Raw genomic sequence first — 15569 nt, 5'->3', positions numbered from 1 at the left:
AGGCCTGTCTCTATAATACCTCTCTCCAGAGCCTCAGCAACTGAGTGTGTTTGTCCTGTGGCCAGATCTGTAAGGCTTCCTGTTGCAGCCTGAGCCTCCAAAAACTCAAGAGCGTATGTCTTTGCTAAGAAGCCCTTCTCAGCAGCTTCTAAGAAGGATATCTTTTTCTTACTTGACTCCACATAAACTCCAGCAATAGTAGTTGGTTTGCCAACATACTGAACAAGCGATGCTTGCACCTCTTCCATTGTGATAAGGCCCATCTCCAACTTACGCAAAACGTCTTCATCCAAGAGCTTAAATTTGATCAAGTTTTGAATACTTGTGCTGCCTTTGAGTTCTAGGAGCTTCTGGGAAGTTGAATATATCACATTCGGTTTTCCCTCACCGTCTTCTTCTCTTCCCTTTTCTGATTTATTAACAGTTTCACTTGGTCGTTGGTGTGTTAGTCCACACAGAGCCATGTATCCACGTGTTGTCACAGTCATGGGCTCATCAGGTCTGATTTGGCTCTTATAAGTCACATTTTGTACTTTCTGTAGGAAAGTGGGAGTTGTAGAGCTATTCAGAGTTTTCTTTGTTGGTGAATCATGAAGGCCTTGGCTTTGAATGACTTCTATCTTATCTTGTTTGACTTGTTTCATTCCTTCAATAATGTTTTCTTTCTCCATTGTTGCCATCTGTAGATGTGACATTGGAAGAACTTTTAAGTTACAGAAGACTACAGTTTACTGTTACAGATAACTACAATTGCTAAATAGATATTTTAAAAAAATGGCAAAAAAAAAAATATTAGTAAAAGTGTATTGCATTTAAATAAACAGTTTGTTAATAAATATGATATTGTGTTGGAGTAATGCTGAACTAACTTCATCCATACCTCTGAGGACACTTTCATTTTGAGAATCTCGTCCTCCAGGTTATATTTTACACTTTCATATGAGGGTACCATCTTCTGCATCACTGTATGTTCCGTCTTCAATGAAGCAGCCTTGTTGTCTTTTACATAGTGATGACTGGTTTCAATTACTTCCTGTTTGTTTATCCTCTGGTTTTCAGTCTTCATCCTGACCCCAAGCGTCAAAAGCTTTTCCTGAAGACTTTTAACCTCTTTGACGTACGACTCTATTTGTTCCCGAAGTGACCTTGCTTCATTGTCCTTCAGTGTCAGTTTCCACTCACCATCTGTCAACAGCTGTTTAAACCTAGCTGACTCATTTGACTGTTCATTGCAAAGGCTTTGTAAAGCGCTTACTTTTGAGTTGAGTTTAAGTTTGTCTTCCTCAAGTTGGGCAATTTGTGATTTTGCTTTTGAGAGGTCATGTCCGAGCTGTGTTCTTTCTTGCTGTAGTTTGTCCATTTTGATCTGCAGTTGCAGTTGTTGGTCCGTTTGTTGCTTTGTTTCCACAGTGGTTTGATGCACTGTTTTTATCTGTTTGATGTCTTGTCTGAAATACTTCTTAAGCATCTCTGCTAATTCTGCACTATGTGACTGCTGTTTTGACTTCTCACTTTCACTTGAGATTTCAGATTGAAGTAAAATTAGTTTTTTCTCTATTTCAGTCTGCACTAGCAACAACTGCCTCTCATAGCCCTCTTTCTGAAGTTCTAGTTTATTTTTCAACTCCTCTAGCATTTTCTTACACTTCTCAAGTTGTTCTTCCATCTGCTGGGACCTCAGCTGAAGGACTTTGTTTTCTTTTTGCTTTTGTTCAGCTTCTGTTTGGGCACGTTGCAGCTTTTCTTTCTGCATTCTGACTTCAGATCCCAATGAAATGCTTTTCTCTAGAGCCTCAGCTTTGTCCCTTTTAAGGATCATATTTTCATGTTGTAGATTTGATCGGGATTTGTCAGAACTCGACATTACTTCTTTTATTGTTACTTCATTTTTCTGAAGCTCGGTCTCCAGCTGCAATAGTTTTGATTCTTTGACTTTTCTTTCTTTGGTCTCTTTCAACAATTCATCTTTAGTTCTTTGTAGGGAAGAGGTCAACTCTGAAAGTTTAACATTCAAGCTCTCTACTTTCCTGTCTGTTGCTCTCTTGTCGTTTTGAAGAGCATACATCTCCTGCTTTAGGTTTTCTATAATTTTGTCTGAGCTGCTAGTTAACCCTTTAATTTTGTGCTTATGTTTGAAAAGCTCGTCATCTAATGCTTTGACTTTATTGAGATGTTTTTGACTCTCAGCAGATTCTTTTTGCAGTTCTGCGTTTTTTTCCTTTAGCATCAGGTTCAAATCATAAATTTCTGCATTTTGCATGTGGATCTTTTGATTTGCAGAATTCTTCTCAGCAAACACTGACTTCAGCTCTGATTTCAAAGTTGTTATTTCTTTCTCATAATTGGCAATATTTGAATTGAGTGTTTTGATTGTCTGCTGCAGTTCAGTCATTTTCCTTACCTCCTCACTGTAATCCCGCAGTTTAATTTGAAGTTCATGGGAGGTCTGGGATTTCTTATTCAGTTCCTCCTCAATAATTCTAACCTGTGATTTGGTGCTTTCCGCCTGACACTTGAAGATTTTAATTTGCTGCTCCTTGCTGTCAATTTCCATCGTCACCTGATCAAGTTTAGCTCTTACATTCTTCAGATTCTTTTCCATCTCCATATTTATCTGTTTTAACTCATCTACTTTTTTATGCAATTGAGAAGCAACTAATTCACTTTTTTGAAGTTCTGCTTCAAGGTTTTTACATTTGAGCTGTGATGCCTGCTCAGATCTCTTCATTAAGTTGTTTTCTTCCTTAGCTGTTTGAAGCTGCTGTTTCCAGCTCTCTATCTCACCCTTTAAAGACTTGATCTTTTGTTCAGAAAATGATCTCTCTTTTTCCAGTGACTCTGTTTGGATTTGAAGACCTCTAATATTACTGTCAGATGAGACATTTATCCTTGTCAGCTCATTGCATTTAAACTTCAGCTGATCTATTACTGCCTGCTTGGAAGCTACCTCTTCTTCTAAGTTATTAATCTTGTAAATATTTTCCTGCTCCATGGAGATTTTCTTATGCAGTTCTCCTTGGGTGATCTTCATCTGCTCTTTAAGGCCTTCAACTTCAGTGCTTTGGAAAAAAGTGTTTTGTTCCAATGAAGATTTTGCTCTTTGGAGAGATCTGATTTCCTCTTGAAGTTCATTGATGGATTTCTTCATGTTCAGCACTTCCTGCTGGAGATCCTCTGATTTCTGTCTCATGTTGATCCTTTCAGTGTCCATGTCAATCTGAAGTTTCTTCAGTCTGTTATTGCTGTCATCCAACATCTTTTTATAACTTTGTGCCTTCTCCTCAGCCATTTCTGCTCTTTTCTGGACCAGGACTATTTCCTCTAGTTTCTGCTGCAGAACATCCACCATCATGCTGTCATTTTCTTTAACTGCAGATGACTCGGACTCACTGCTGGCTGTCGACTGACTGTCAAATGCCAAAGGCTGCTGAGCCAGATCATTTTCTTTAGCCTGGACTTGTCTTTGCAACTGCTCCTCAGTACCTTCCTCCACGTCTATCTTTCTCTGAAGTTTGGGGCTCTGTTTCTTAAGATCTTGGCCATCATTTGTTATATTTAAGAGGTCCTCTAGCTTCTTCTGAGCCAAAGACCACTTGGCCTCTGACTGCTCAATTAGCTGTTTTGTGTGACTTAATTCCTGCTCGCTGGCAGCTTTGTCTTTTACCGCTATTTCTAACTTGGTACAATACTGATGAACATCGTGCTCAAGCTGTGATTTCTGAAAGATTAGATCATCAATTGCCTTCTGTTGTGTTTCTACTTCTCCCTCCAATGTTTCCAGCTGTGCTTGTCTTTCAACCAGCAAAGCCTCCTGTTCCTGGACCCGTTGCTTAAGTTGACTAATCTCTACTTCCCCTGCAGCTTTTTGGAGCTCCATGCTCTCTGTCCGTTTTGCTTTCTCTGCTCTGTCAAAAGCCTTTCTGTTCTATAATGCAAAAAAAATAAGTCATCCACCGTTTCACATTTAATTAGAAATTGTAAAATGAATTGCATGAATATTTTACTTCTTACCAGAGTGCTGCAGCAATGTTAAACAATCTCTCCAGGAATTTGCAATTTCAATACTGCATGATTTTTTAAGCCAGAAATATTGTGGAGGGTTAAACATTTTAACATTCACCACATTTAACAACAATATCCTAGATTTATTTAAGATTATTTTAACACTCATCACTGATTTGATCACTGCACCTTTACCCTCTGATCCCCAACTTGTAACTCTCAAATAGGTCTGAGAATACCAGTACCAATATTTACAAAATATTACACAAACTCCTGGAGAGGCTTTATTGTCCCACAGAAAGGCCAATATGAGAAAGACTGTCCATCAAAAGAATTAAAAAGCTCACCATCACCAGCAATAAGGACTTACTGTACATGCAGACATGCACTGCATTTGCACATTTCCTTTGCTTCTTTTGCGCAATGAAGCAAATATCTTCACTTATGATGAGCTGACCATATATAATAACAGATACAACCCTTGGAGGAAGTCAAGAACTCAGGAGGATAAAGAATAAAAACACGTAGGTGTTTTTGTCATTATTTTATAATTCACTACTTCTTAGTAAGGTAGTGAAACATGTTGATGAAAAACAGAAGACCTAGGAACCATGCAAAGATAAGAAGGAAAAGCTAAACTAGGATTATAAGTTTAAGCATCCACAAGGCCCCAAAGGTCTAAAATGTACTGCATAAGCCACTGTAAATGCAGAAAGCCAGGAAGTATTAAAATTTGGATCTCTCACCTCCTCGTCTTCAGTTCTCTTCAGTGTTTCACTTGCAAACTTCACATACTGTGTTATGAGAGTCACAAGAGCAGTGTAGCGGGTTCGGAGATCCATAAACTGTGTGAAATTAAACAGAGAAAAACAAAAATAAAAACAAGTATGTCATTGAGATGTACTCTACATAGAGCACAAATTTTCTGTCCAAAAAAAGTTAAATCATAGTTTTACCTCCTGCTGAATGGCATCAGAAGAGCTCTGCATCCTCCGTTTCTTGAGAGGGGATTTGTGTTGGGAATCAACCATTGCTCTGAAGGTCATCAGCTGAAGTTCATAATCCTAAAAAGAGATTTAAGTGTTTATAAGTTTATTAGAACGTAGTTTCCTTCTCAACTACAGCAATTTTCATTTTCAATCATCGCTTGGTCAACAAAGCTGGAATAGAAATTATACCAACTGCTAATTTCATATATCAGAAAAACCATGAGAAAGTGCAACAAATAAATAGGAAGAGAATGTCTAAGCAAAAAAAAAAAGTGTTTAAAATGAATTGAAATAAATTAGCTTACCTTAATGGCAGATGAGTACTGCTCTGAGTACTTCTGACACTCATCAATTCTGCTCTGTTTTTGTTCAATTTCAGCAACAAGGACCTGAAAAACACAAGACATTTTAAACATATATTTTTATACATCCATATATATATATGGTCTTTATCTTATTGTGCAGAAGCTCATTCTTGTCCTACCTTCTGTTTGTTTAACAGCTCAGCCAGTGCCTTGCTATCTTCAGGTTTGTTTTCTTGGGCCTTTAGCTGTGCTGCTTCCATTTCTCTGACCCATTCATCAAGACTACTGTAGGAGTCTCTGTAGTGTTTCAGAGATTTGCTGATACCATCCAGGTCCCGAAGCCTGAAATTGAATGGATAATGTCAATGAGCAACACTTATAATACTTGCACACAAATATCATACAAAAAAAAAGATCCTATGAAAAGTAATTAACACTAACCTGCCATCAATCTGGGAGTGAATGTTCTGCCATCTTTCACTCAGCTGATCAGCTTTCTCCTTGTGCCAGTCGAGGTCAAAGTCACGCTCATTATGTGCCTTAAACATGCGGTCACTGATGACTCGCGCTTTCTGCAGCTCATCCTCCATGTCATGGAACACCTCCTGCTTCTCATCGATCTCTGTCCGCCATTGCTATAATCAGAAGGAGGAATGATTACTCAAAATTAGCTAAAAGCATTGCCAGTATTGGTGATGTTGGAAATGTTGAATCCAATAGTGTATTACCTTAAGTGTTGAAATGACTGTCTCAATGGACTTGACGTCAGAATTCATAGCATCTTCCTCATAGAGTTTGGATTCGTAGGCCTTAACTAGCGCCTCTGCACTCTGGCTGTGCCTCACCACTAAGCTCACTGTTTTCAGTCTGCAAAACAAAGGGAACATGTCTTCAGTCTAGATACTTTTAAAGCAAATATATATCTAGTAAAAATATCTAAATACCAGCATGATTACTTCTAGACAAAGAAGGGAGAGTCTTACTTGTCCATATAAATGGAAGACATGGAGTACACTTGGCTCATGCTCTGAACGAGGACGGTGAGTTCAGAGGAAAGCGTTGGCACAGATGGAGAACCTGCAGCCTGTCGGAGGAACAGCTCACACTTCTCCTTCATAACGTCAAGGTCCTCCTTCAATTTATTCAGCTCCGCTGTCTTTTTCTGCAGAGTGGCATGTAGAAAATCATGATTAAAATAACAACACCAGTATGTTCTTGAGTATGTTAAATGATTATTGATACCCAGGTGTGTACCTCATGTTCTGTGATGCGCTGCAGACTTTGCTCCAGGTCGTCTCTCTCCAGCGGTGTGCGGAGTTGCCTGATCAGGTGTTCTTCGTGGGCCTCCAGATGCATCCGGAAGTTGCGTATTTCTGAGATGTAATGATTGTACACTGACTCCTCGTGTTCCTCTGTTTACCAGAAAAATAATATAAGAGCATGAGATATGTTTGATTTTCAAATGGTGACAGGACAGTTTTGTTGTTTTTTGAAAAAATAGCCAATGTAAAAGTTTACTTCCATTTGATAGGCAATACCACATGATAAAAAAGGGAAATTTAAACTTACAGTACATATAGTCTCACACATTAACTGACAGCACACAAGTACACCTCTAGGTGGCATCATTATCACAGAATAAGGCCAAGTAAGACCTGTTGCAATGCAGCTAAATCAATGGCGCTTTGTACACTGCTAAGGTGAAGTCATACAGAAATTAGGACAATGGTTTTAATAAGGAGATAACTTATTTTTTTAAAAAGGGAGTGGGCATATATTTAAATGATTGTGTATTCATGTGTATTTGTCCCTGGACCTATGTAACACCACAACATAACACAACAAGTATTCTGTATTTTTTTTCTCCAGATATTCCACCCTATTTAAAACTCATAACCGCACATTTACAACATCCCAGTGCTTTTCATTCACGGCAAAGCCAACCATCTCTTTAGAAACTCCTCTTAATTCAGTTAAAAAAAAAACAACTTAACTTAAGACTAAAAAGGCTTAAAGAACCATATGTTTCCCTCACGATGTGTTCAATGTACATCAGCAGCTCCTTGTTGGGAGGGACACAGGAGGGGAATGTGAGCCTTGCCTCTTTCTGCAGATCTGAGTAGTTCCTGGTAGTACTCCTTGCAGGCCGCAACGTCTCTCTCTAGCTGAGCACAGTCTGCCACTGTGAATACCTCAGACTCCTCGCTGTCTTCCAGGAACTCGTCGAAGTGGGACTGCAGGTTGCTCAAGACCTGCTGATGCTCACCTGGTAACATGGTCTTTATCTGCAGTGGTCAGAGAAATAAAAATGGAAATAAGACAAACAGGCACTTCTTTCCTAGAATGATCATCAAAACTGAGCCTGATTATCATAAATGATCATCAGCTGTTGTTGAAAAGTGTGATCGATAAGAGTCTAAAAAGGACAACATAATAATTAAAACGTACTGAGGCCACATTCCAGTTGCGGATGGATCGTATATCAGCCATTAGATAATGCCAAGACACCACACTCTTCATGTTGATGTGGGAGTGGTGCCACAGTGCCAGGACATTCTGGTATAACTGCTCAGTTCTGCATGAAAAGCAAGAGACATAAATAATTCATCCCATCAAAGTCAGGTCACCGGAGCTTACGCATTCAGTAACAGCCATTTTAACTCAAGAATAAACTTTATTTTGAAGTAAAGGATATTCCAGACACAAAATGAATCCTAGCATCTCACCTTGTTGCCATATCAACAGCCTCTTTGTTGGGTGGAGGCACAGTGAAACAGACAGAGGGCACCATGGCCTCATTCCCTGATGGGTTGATGACTTTCCACTTGGCCCGGTGAGAGTTATTGGCCAATACGCACTCATCATCTTTATAAATGGTAATCTGAAAGAGTTATGATAAAGACACAGTATAGATTTACTATAAAACTTCAAAATAAACTGAGATTAAATGTGGTGTAGTATGGCGTAGAGAACCTCTGTATACCTCTATCTGACGATAATCACAGATGGCTTTAACAGGGATGGAGGATCTCACAGGACTTTCAGGGTTCCTGGGCCTGAGCTGCACGATATTCTTGGCCCTGCCCACTAACCCAGCTACAGTACTGCGGTACTGAAGAAGCTGCTCTTTCTCATCCTAGGGAAACACCATACCCAAAAGAAAAGTTGTTGTTTCCTTTATTTCTATTTGTAACTACCTGCACATGTGCATACACTTCATATCTTTCCATCAGTTTACCATGGACTCCTGAATGAGATCCTCCAGTCTGTGTAGGCTGCTTGTTCGATCACAGCTGTATTTTCTTTGAATGGCATCTTGCAGGCTTTTAAGGTAGTCCATGGACTCTTTGGCATCACTGAAAAACTGCTCAGGGGAATAGAGTGAGAAATTAGATGTTTCAAACAAATGCACTTTGCTGTAATGACTGAAAAATAGGCAGCAGCTCACCTCAAAATAAACAACATTCTCCTTGAGATGCTGTTCTACACATGAGCAGAGCTGTAAAATCCAGCTCCACTGCGTCTGCATGGCAGCTCTGTATGCCTGGAAGAGAAGCAACTCTATAAATAGCAGTAAAAATAAGATTACCAGACTTAACAATCTTTGAATCATTGTGGGAGCTGTATGCAGGGTGGAGACACCATTGCTATTCCAAAATTTTGAATCTAACTGTCATACTGACCACAGAGCTGAGTATACAGAAAAGGGGCTTACTTCAATAGAGAGCCTGGCTGGGTGGTTCTTGAGCATAAGGCGTTCGGCCTTGTCCTGCACAGACTTGATCACTTCCTCCTTTTCATCAAGCTCCCTCATCAGGTCCTGCATAAAGACATTAAGCTGAGTATCTCTGGCATCCAGCCGTGGCAAAGGACCAGTCACTCCATCCTCTCATACGATCTCATATCCTGTCTCACAGCACTGAGTATGAAGTTAATCATTCAGTCCACAACAGACAAATCATCTCACTGAGATTATTGTTTTATTAAATGAATGCAGCTGTAACACAGCCAAACCTGTACAACCAGAAGAACAGTCTGAACAAGCCCTTCAGCGCTGTCTGCGTGGAAGATTTCATTGATTAAGTTACACTTAATTAAAAGGCTGTAAAAACTTGTAAATGACTTACAGCATGGTAATCTCTTTTCTTTGAGATGTTGCTGTTGCGATCACTCCAGTCGAAGGCAACCTCCTCTTCCTCCTTCTCATTCAGCCAGATGAGCTCCTGAGTCGCCTGCGACACAAAGTCATGCAGGTTTTCCAGGTGGCTTTGCCGCTCTCTTGAACAGCTCTGTAAGGAACAGGCATCCATAAAGTCAGACTACAAAAAGCACATGAATAATTTGTAACATGTATAGCAACACTAATTTTAGATTATGGCTGTTGAGCTCAGCAGATCACTTACCAATAGCCTTTCATATTGCTTTTCTAGTTTGTTCAGTTTGTCTGAATAAGTTAGTTTCAGGGGTATGGTCATCTGAATCTGAGAAAAGAAAAACATGTTTTGCTTTATTTTAGTTTCCTCTGCAAAAAACTAAAATCTATTTCAGAGAGTGGAGTTAGGGCAGGCAACTGCAGCACCATTTCAGACTAACATTTAGGTTATAGATTATATAGGATTGTTGAGTATAAGCAACACAGAGAGAAACTCCAAAACACCTACCTCACTCAGTTTGGCATCTTTAAGACTAATTTGAAATTCTTCAATGGCTCTATGTACACTTTTGTGGTTCTCTAAATGCATTTCCACACTTGGCAAATCAGATCCCCACTCTGAACGATCCAGCTGCAACTTTAAAACAGAAAAAAAAAAAAAAATTTGTGTGTTGTTTCAATGTGTACAATTAAAGCTACATTATAAACAAACAGATAGTGACTACTCACCTGCATCTCTTCCACCCAGTTCAGGAGGTCCTGAACAAATTTCATGTTGACCTCCTCTTCTGTCATGTTGGGGTCTGCCAGCGAGGATTTCAGTAAGGGCTTGCGGATCTGCATGTGTTTCAAATGCCTGAGGCTGCCTGGGTCCATGCCACCACCACTCCCCATGTAGCTCTGGACTGAAGCGGGCTGCAGGCCGGGGGTCAAGGCAGGGGTCAAGGACGGGGTCAGGCACGGTGTAAGGCTAGAGGTGAATGTGGACCCAGGGGCGCCTAACCCCCCTGGGGTAAGTGCAGGAGTAAGGGCTGGTGTCACGCTTGTGTTGATGTTCTGCGAGAAGCCAGAGTTCAGGCTTTGTGTGATGCCTGAGATCATCATTTTGGTTTGTTCTGTTGTCAGGGTGCGGCCTTTACTGTACACAGAAGAACACTCGGCTCTCAGGGTTAGGAGGTCATCCCGGAGTTTTGATACCCTGTATTCAAAAAGGAACAACAAATATGAGAAGTCTTAATGTAGGAGAAAATGTCAGTGTGTTATTTTTGCGAGAGGATTTACTTTGTACCTTTGGACAAGTTGATCTGCAAAGGGGAATTTTCCATCCAGAAGAATTTGGATGTCCACCACTTGTTGTCTGATGATATTCTCACACTCCAAAAGGTAGCCAGCAATCTCAGCTTCATTTAGGAACTGAATACCAGACTCAAGACGTTTTGCATCCTTAACAGACGGGAAAAAAAGAGACTCAAAACTCAAGACAAAGAATGTGCACTGCGCTATTTTATCACAACTTACATGATCATGTCAAACAGAGATTGCACAAAACTTACAGACTGCAGGGCAGTTCTTGCCAATGCCAGCTTGTCCTCTCCGTTAACACAGTCCCGCTGGACCCTGTTGGCAATCTGCTGCAACGTCTCAAGCCTACAAAAGCAAAAAGATTAAATTGTTACTTTATAGTTATAGTTAATAAAAACAAAAAAAAAAACGTTCCCAAAGCCAAGCACACTGTAACCTCACCTGGATCCATAGGCAATGTTGTTATTGAGAAAGACTGAGCTGTTAATTTGTAAAGGCTCAGTGAGGACGGTGTCATTGGAGCCAAAACTGGTGAAGCTGCTGTTGCTAACAGATGAGATCCCGCTCAAATAGGCCATCTTACTTTACATGGTATACCACTACTGCTAATGCTAGCCACTCAGACAGTCACTGTCATGAGTACATTTCTCATCCCTCTGAAAGGATCCCAGCCTCAACCTAACATGGATAGTATGACTGCGAGCATTCGCAGACCTAACTGATGGAGCCGCTTTCAACTTGCTCATATTTATAGCACCACAGTCAGGTGAGGAGCGTGTAAAATGAATCCCACCCTGAAATAATGTGCTGCCCTTGGGGGATAAAAATTAAATAGCAGGTTGAGTCTTGTACACCTTCATACGAGCTGAGACTGCTGAAATTGCTGTTTCTGCCAGTTTTCACCACACCCTACATTAATGCTGTAAATATGTGTTTATAGACCATGGAGGCAAGAATGGAGATATAAACTTTTGTCAACAAAGAATTTCCAATCACATTTGAGTTTCCATAAAAATAAGATTTACTCAAACAAACACTGATTGAGCTCCAGACAGAGCTCAAAAACATGACTGAGCTTGTCATAAGAAAGCAGTCACTGTATAATATATCAGAAAATATCTTGACTGAAGCATGCCATGACATATAGTTGACATATTTGTGTTCTTAGAATTTGCACATTTCTGCCTTTTTAAAGTAACTAGATACTAGATCAGTCATGATTCTGTCCCTGAACTGCAGAACATAAAAACACATCAATTTATCCCCACTATTTTATAACACAAGATTCATTTGTTGCCGCTTATTTTGCACTCGATCATCTCTTAAAGAGGAACAAAACTCAATCTTATCATATGCAAACTGTGCACTTTGGCTGCAGTAAATCAAATCAAGAAATATTGTGTACAACAGGTCATAAATATGTTGATAGAAATCATAACATAGTGTGCAAGGCTTCAGTCAGGGGATTTCTACTTTAATAAGGAAAATCAAACTCTGACATAAACACTGATCCTCAGTGTTAGGTTTCAGTAGAGACATTAGTGGGTTTGCAATATGATGCTGGAGCACTCCGCCTACACCAACCTCAGAAAATGTTATGCTGACTCATGTAGCATATTTGCTCCTTTATCAATATACTGAATAAAAAGCTTTTCACTTAGAAAAGCAGCACATGACCACAATACTTCTTGCTTTAAATCATTGTATATTGCCTCAAACAGCCACACATTTTGTAAAATCAAACACCAGCTACGTGTCTCTTAAATACTGTTAGTTAAATGGTAACTTTTGGCTGACAAGTAACCCGTAATATTATGTTATAAAGACTATAAAGATTGGAACTTAAGACAAAATATTAATACGCTCAGTACCTTTCCACCTCAGGCCTCAGGCTCTTCTCTCTTTCCAACATGGCAATAATTAATTTACCCCATTCCTTCTCCACATCATTAGGGTGATGACCCTGGGGTAACTGAATACGTCCAAACTCGATCCACATCTGTCAAATACACCACAAACACAGACACGTTATCACTACAATTTGCACTACAAACACAGAAATGTGTCATCAAAGCAATATGCTCTACTGTTTTGCATTTGTATACCTCAAGCATTTTATAGAGATTTTTGATTTTCGTCTTCTCGTTCTCTTTCAGCGGGATTTCGTGTTCTTTAAACTGCAGATACTGTGTATAAAGTGCCTGTAAAGAAAGCAGAGATTACAATAAAAATGTAGTTTTTCTAAACTCGTACCACAAAGCATCAGAACAGACATTTACCAGGAGCAAGTTCTCTAAGCATCTGTCCATACTCTCCCATTCTCATTAAATATCATATCAGCATTAAAAGTGCCTTCACTGTAAAAAGCTATCGACTTCTTGCAGCAAATGGATGCTGCTGCTCTCTCATACCCATCAATATCAGTCTCAGTTACAGCAGGTTACTGCACGTGGGCTATTTGAAGCAGACAGTTATCCTTCACCTACTTCACCTACTGACACTATATACAGATTCTAAGCACTCTATAAAATAAGACAGCTGAAGCTCAACTTAAAAAAATAAAAATAAAAGCTAATAATCATGATTAAAATCTGCAATACCTTGAGTTCCACAGGGTTGTTGGGGAATGATCTATCTGACATTATGGCCACATTGTGTTTGATCCACTGGCTGAGGTATTTGATCATGTTCTGGTACTCCACCCATTTGATATCAACATCCTGTTCAGAGAAAAAGGATCATCAGCAATAAAGCACTTTTCAGCACTTGGATTGGGTGGAGTTACTGGTGGACCAATGCCATCAACTTACATTAGGACTGATTCCATCAACACCATCAGGTACTTTGGGGAAGGCATCATACAGTGTTGAGACGTACGTGATGACTGATTTTTCATCAGGAGACTGAACGTCTACGTCTAATGAGGGAAGTAAAAAGGTCACAAATGCAACAAATGACAACGAGCTGTACTCAGAGGAATTATTCCTCCAGCCAAAATCTAAGCTTCACTCCACATGATTTATAGCACAAAGGTGTTAAAAGGTTTTTCTGAGGCAAACTAAACATGACAGTGTGTATGGATCTCACCCTCGGGGTCCAGCAGTCTGGCCACCCCCAGCTGTTCAGCTACACAAAACGCATGCTCTAAATTTGATCGGTTGGTCTGTGTCGACATACGGCTTATGTCAACCATGTCTGGCCTGCAATAGAGAAAAAGAAAGACCCGTAAGGCAAGAAAAACAAGGCATGCCAACTAAAAGACGACAGAAGACCACTAAATCCCATATATGCATTATATAGCTTTGCTGTTGTGCAAAAACCCCTGCAGTTCCTTTGGTGTTACAGTACCTGTATTTATGAATGATGGCGTTAAATAGCCGCCCATCCCTCCAGGAGGTTGTGAAGTTATCACATCGTACACCTACATAGCCCTCTGTTATCTGCTTGGACCAGAGCAGCAGCCTCTCCTTGGCTGTCATGTCCTCGGACTCCCCTGTCACGTGGATCTCCGAGATCTGTCACAAAGTATAAAATACAAAATGCACTGACATTCAATGTGCAGTCGTGGAGGGCTTGATTCAGAGACACTGAAAATCTAACCCATTTGAGATTAAGACCATTACTGAGTGGTAACAATAACACCTTGAAATGTAATGCAATCAAATGTAACAACACCACAAACTACAGACCTAAAAACACTACTGTATTAAATTCACTCCTTACGTGTCTCAACAAAGACTAACATTTTAAACTTCACAAAGAAAAAAATAATGAGAGAAAGAGGAAAAAAAGATGTATTTCATTTCATATTTGATGAGACTCAAGTGTGAATTAAGTGTAAATGGGGTAAAAGTTTCCATATCTTGTTCATTTACAGTTCTATTCGCACTTGAAACATGGAAAATGTCAGCTGGTCAGAAGTGTGAGATAGAGTTGTGCAATAAATTACCCAATAGTTTTACAACATGTTATACTGACTTTTAAGATGACCCCTAGCAAACAGTGCCACTTCACAGGTTGAGTTCCACAGTGTTGTTGGCACGTCGGGTTTAAAGCACATTTATGACATCTGAACAAGAGCTTCTATCTACAGTTAACACCAAACTTTGATTCAAGCCTTTGTAGATTTTGTTTTCCACGCCTCATATGACTATTGACATACTGATTATTCTGTTGGAAGGCACATGGAATACATCTTGAAAAGTTTGCTTCTATTTTCCATATCACAGAAAACTTTACTTCACAACAAGGAAAAACAAGAAGCAGAGAAACACAGAGAGTAGATTTGATGATGAGCTTCTCAATCGATCAATCAGTCAATCTGTACTGGCCCCCAAGGAGGGAATTTGGTTTGCAGCCAGGTGACATCGGTCATAAAATCAAGGAAACAGTGAGAAACAGAAATAGTAACAACTGTTAGGCATACAACACACTACAGCTCAGACAAGATTAACACAGACACAAATAACACCTTCCTGAAGAAAAAACGTAGAGGAAGAATCCCCCCACTGACCAGCATATTCAGATAGTATAACTTCCAAAGCCTGAAACGTTTCTACAGTCAGGTTAGTTTGTCCAGCTGGAACCTTAAAACGACAACTGTAGTGGTAACTCAAACTTCCTGAACAAAAGATGATCTGGCCTTCTTAAGAACACGCTTAATAGAAATGTCAAAGAGCTTAATTTTACCACGGTAAAACAGAGTCATTGTGTCATCTTACAAACACAGTTTGCTGTCAATAACTGTCCCAAGATATTTGTAATTATCTACGAGGGTGATTTCAGAGTACTGTATGACAGTTGATGTTGAACAAGGGA

General features: G+C 39.7%; 1 protein-coding gene across 24 annotated transcripts in view; it reads right to left on the bottom strand.

Annotated features, from left to right (window-relative positions):
- Positions 1-15569, bottom strand: part of dst (dystonin) — a 104165-nt gene that overhangs the window by 55693 nt on the left and 32903 nt on the right. For all 24 annotated transcript variants that reach the window (XM_044212976.1, XM_044212956.1, XM_044212961.1 and 21 more), the window contains 27 exons: positions 14100-14266; positions 13839-13951; positions 13562-13668; positions 13352-13471; positions 12857-12952; positions 12623-12750; positions 11003-11096; positions 10738-10892; positions 10179-10647; positions 9958-10086; positions 9700-9777; positions 9424-9585; positions 9012-9116; positions 8745-8840; positions 8535-8660; positions 8280-8432; positions 8023-8177; positions 7745-7871; positions 7398-7581; positions 6551-6708; positions 6280-6458; positions 6025-6163; positions 5738-5931; positions 5476-5638; positions 5297-5380; positions 4959-5066; positions 4749-4847 (listed from right to left, as the gene is read on the bottom strand). In XM_044212976.1, coding sequence (XP_044068911.1) covers positions 4749-4847; positions 4959-5066; positions 5297-5380; positions 5476-5638; positions 5738-5931; positions 6025-6163; positions 6280-6458; positions 6551-6708; positions 7398-7581; positions 7745-7871; positions 8023-8177; positions 8280-8432; positions 8535-8660; positions 8745-8840; positions 9012-9116; positions 9424-9585; positions 9700-9777; positions 9958-10086; positions 10179-10647; positions 10738-10892; positions 11003-11096; positions 12623-12750; positions 12857-12952; positions 13352-13471; positions 13562-13668; positions 13839-13951; positions 14100-14266 — 3888 coding nt within the window. The remainder of the gene's footprint in view (positions 1-4748; positions 4848-4958; positions 5067-5296; positions 5381-5475; positions 5639-5737; positions 5932-6024; positions 6164-6279; positions 6459-6550; positions 6709-7397; positions 7582-7744; positions 7872-8022; positions 8178-8279; positions 8433-8534; positions 8661-8744; positions 8841-9011; positions 9117-9423; positions 9586-9699; positions 9778-9957; positions 10087-10178; positions 10648-10737; positions 10893-11002; positions 11097-12622; positions 12751-12856; positions 12953-13351; positions 13472-13561; positions 13669-13838; positions 13952-14099; positions 14267-15569) is intronic.

Source organism: Siniperca chuatsi, linkage group LG11 (assembly GCF_020085105.1).
Source record: "Siniperca chuatsi isolate FFG_IHB_CAS linkage group LG11, ASM2008510v1, whole genome shotgun sequence".
Taxonomy (NCBI): Eukaryota; Metazoa; Chordata; class Actinopteri; order Centrarchiformes; family Sinipercidae; genus Siniperca; species Siniperca chuatsi.
This window is presented reverse-complemented; position numbering and strand designations above follow the sequence as displayed.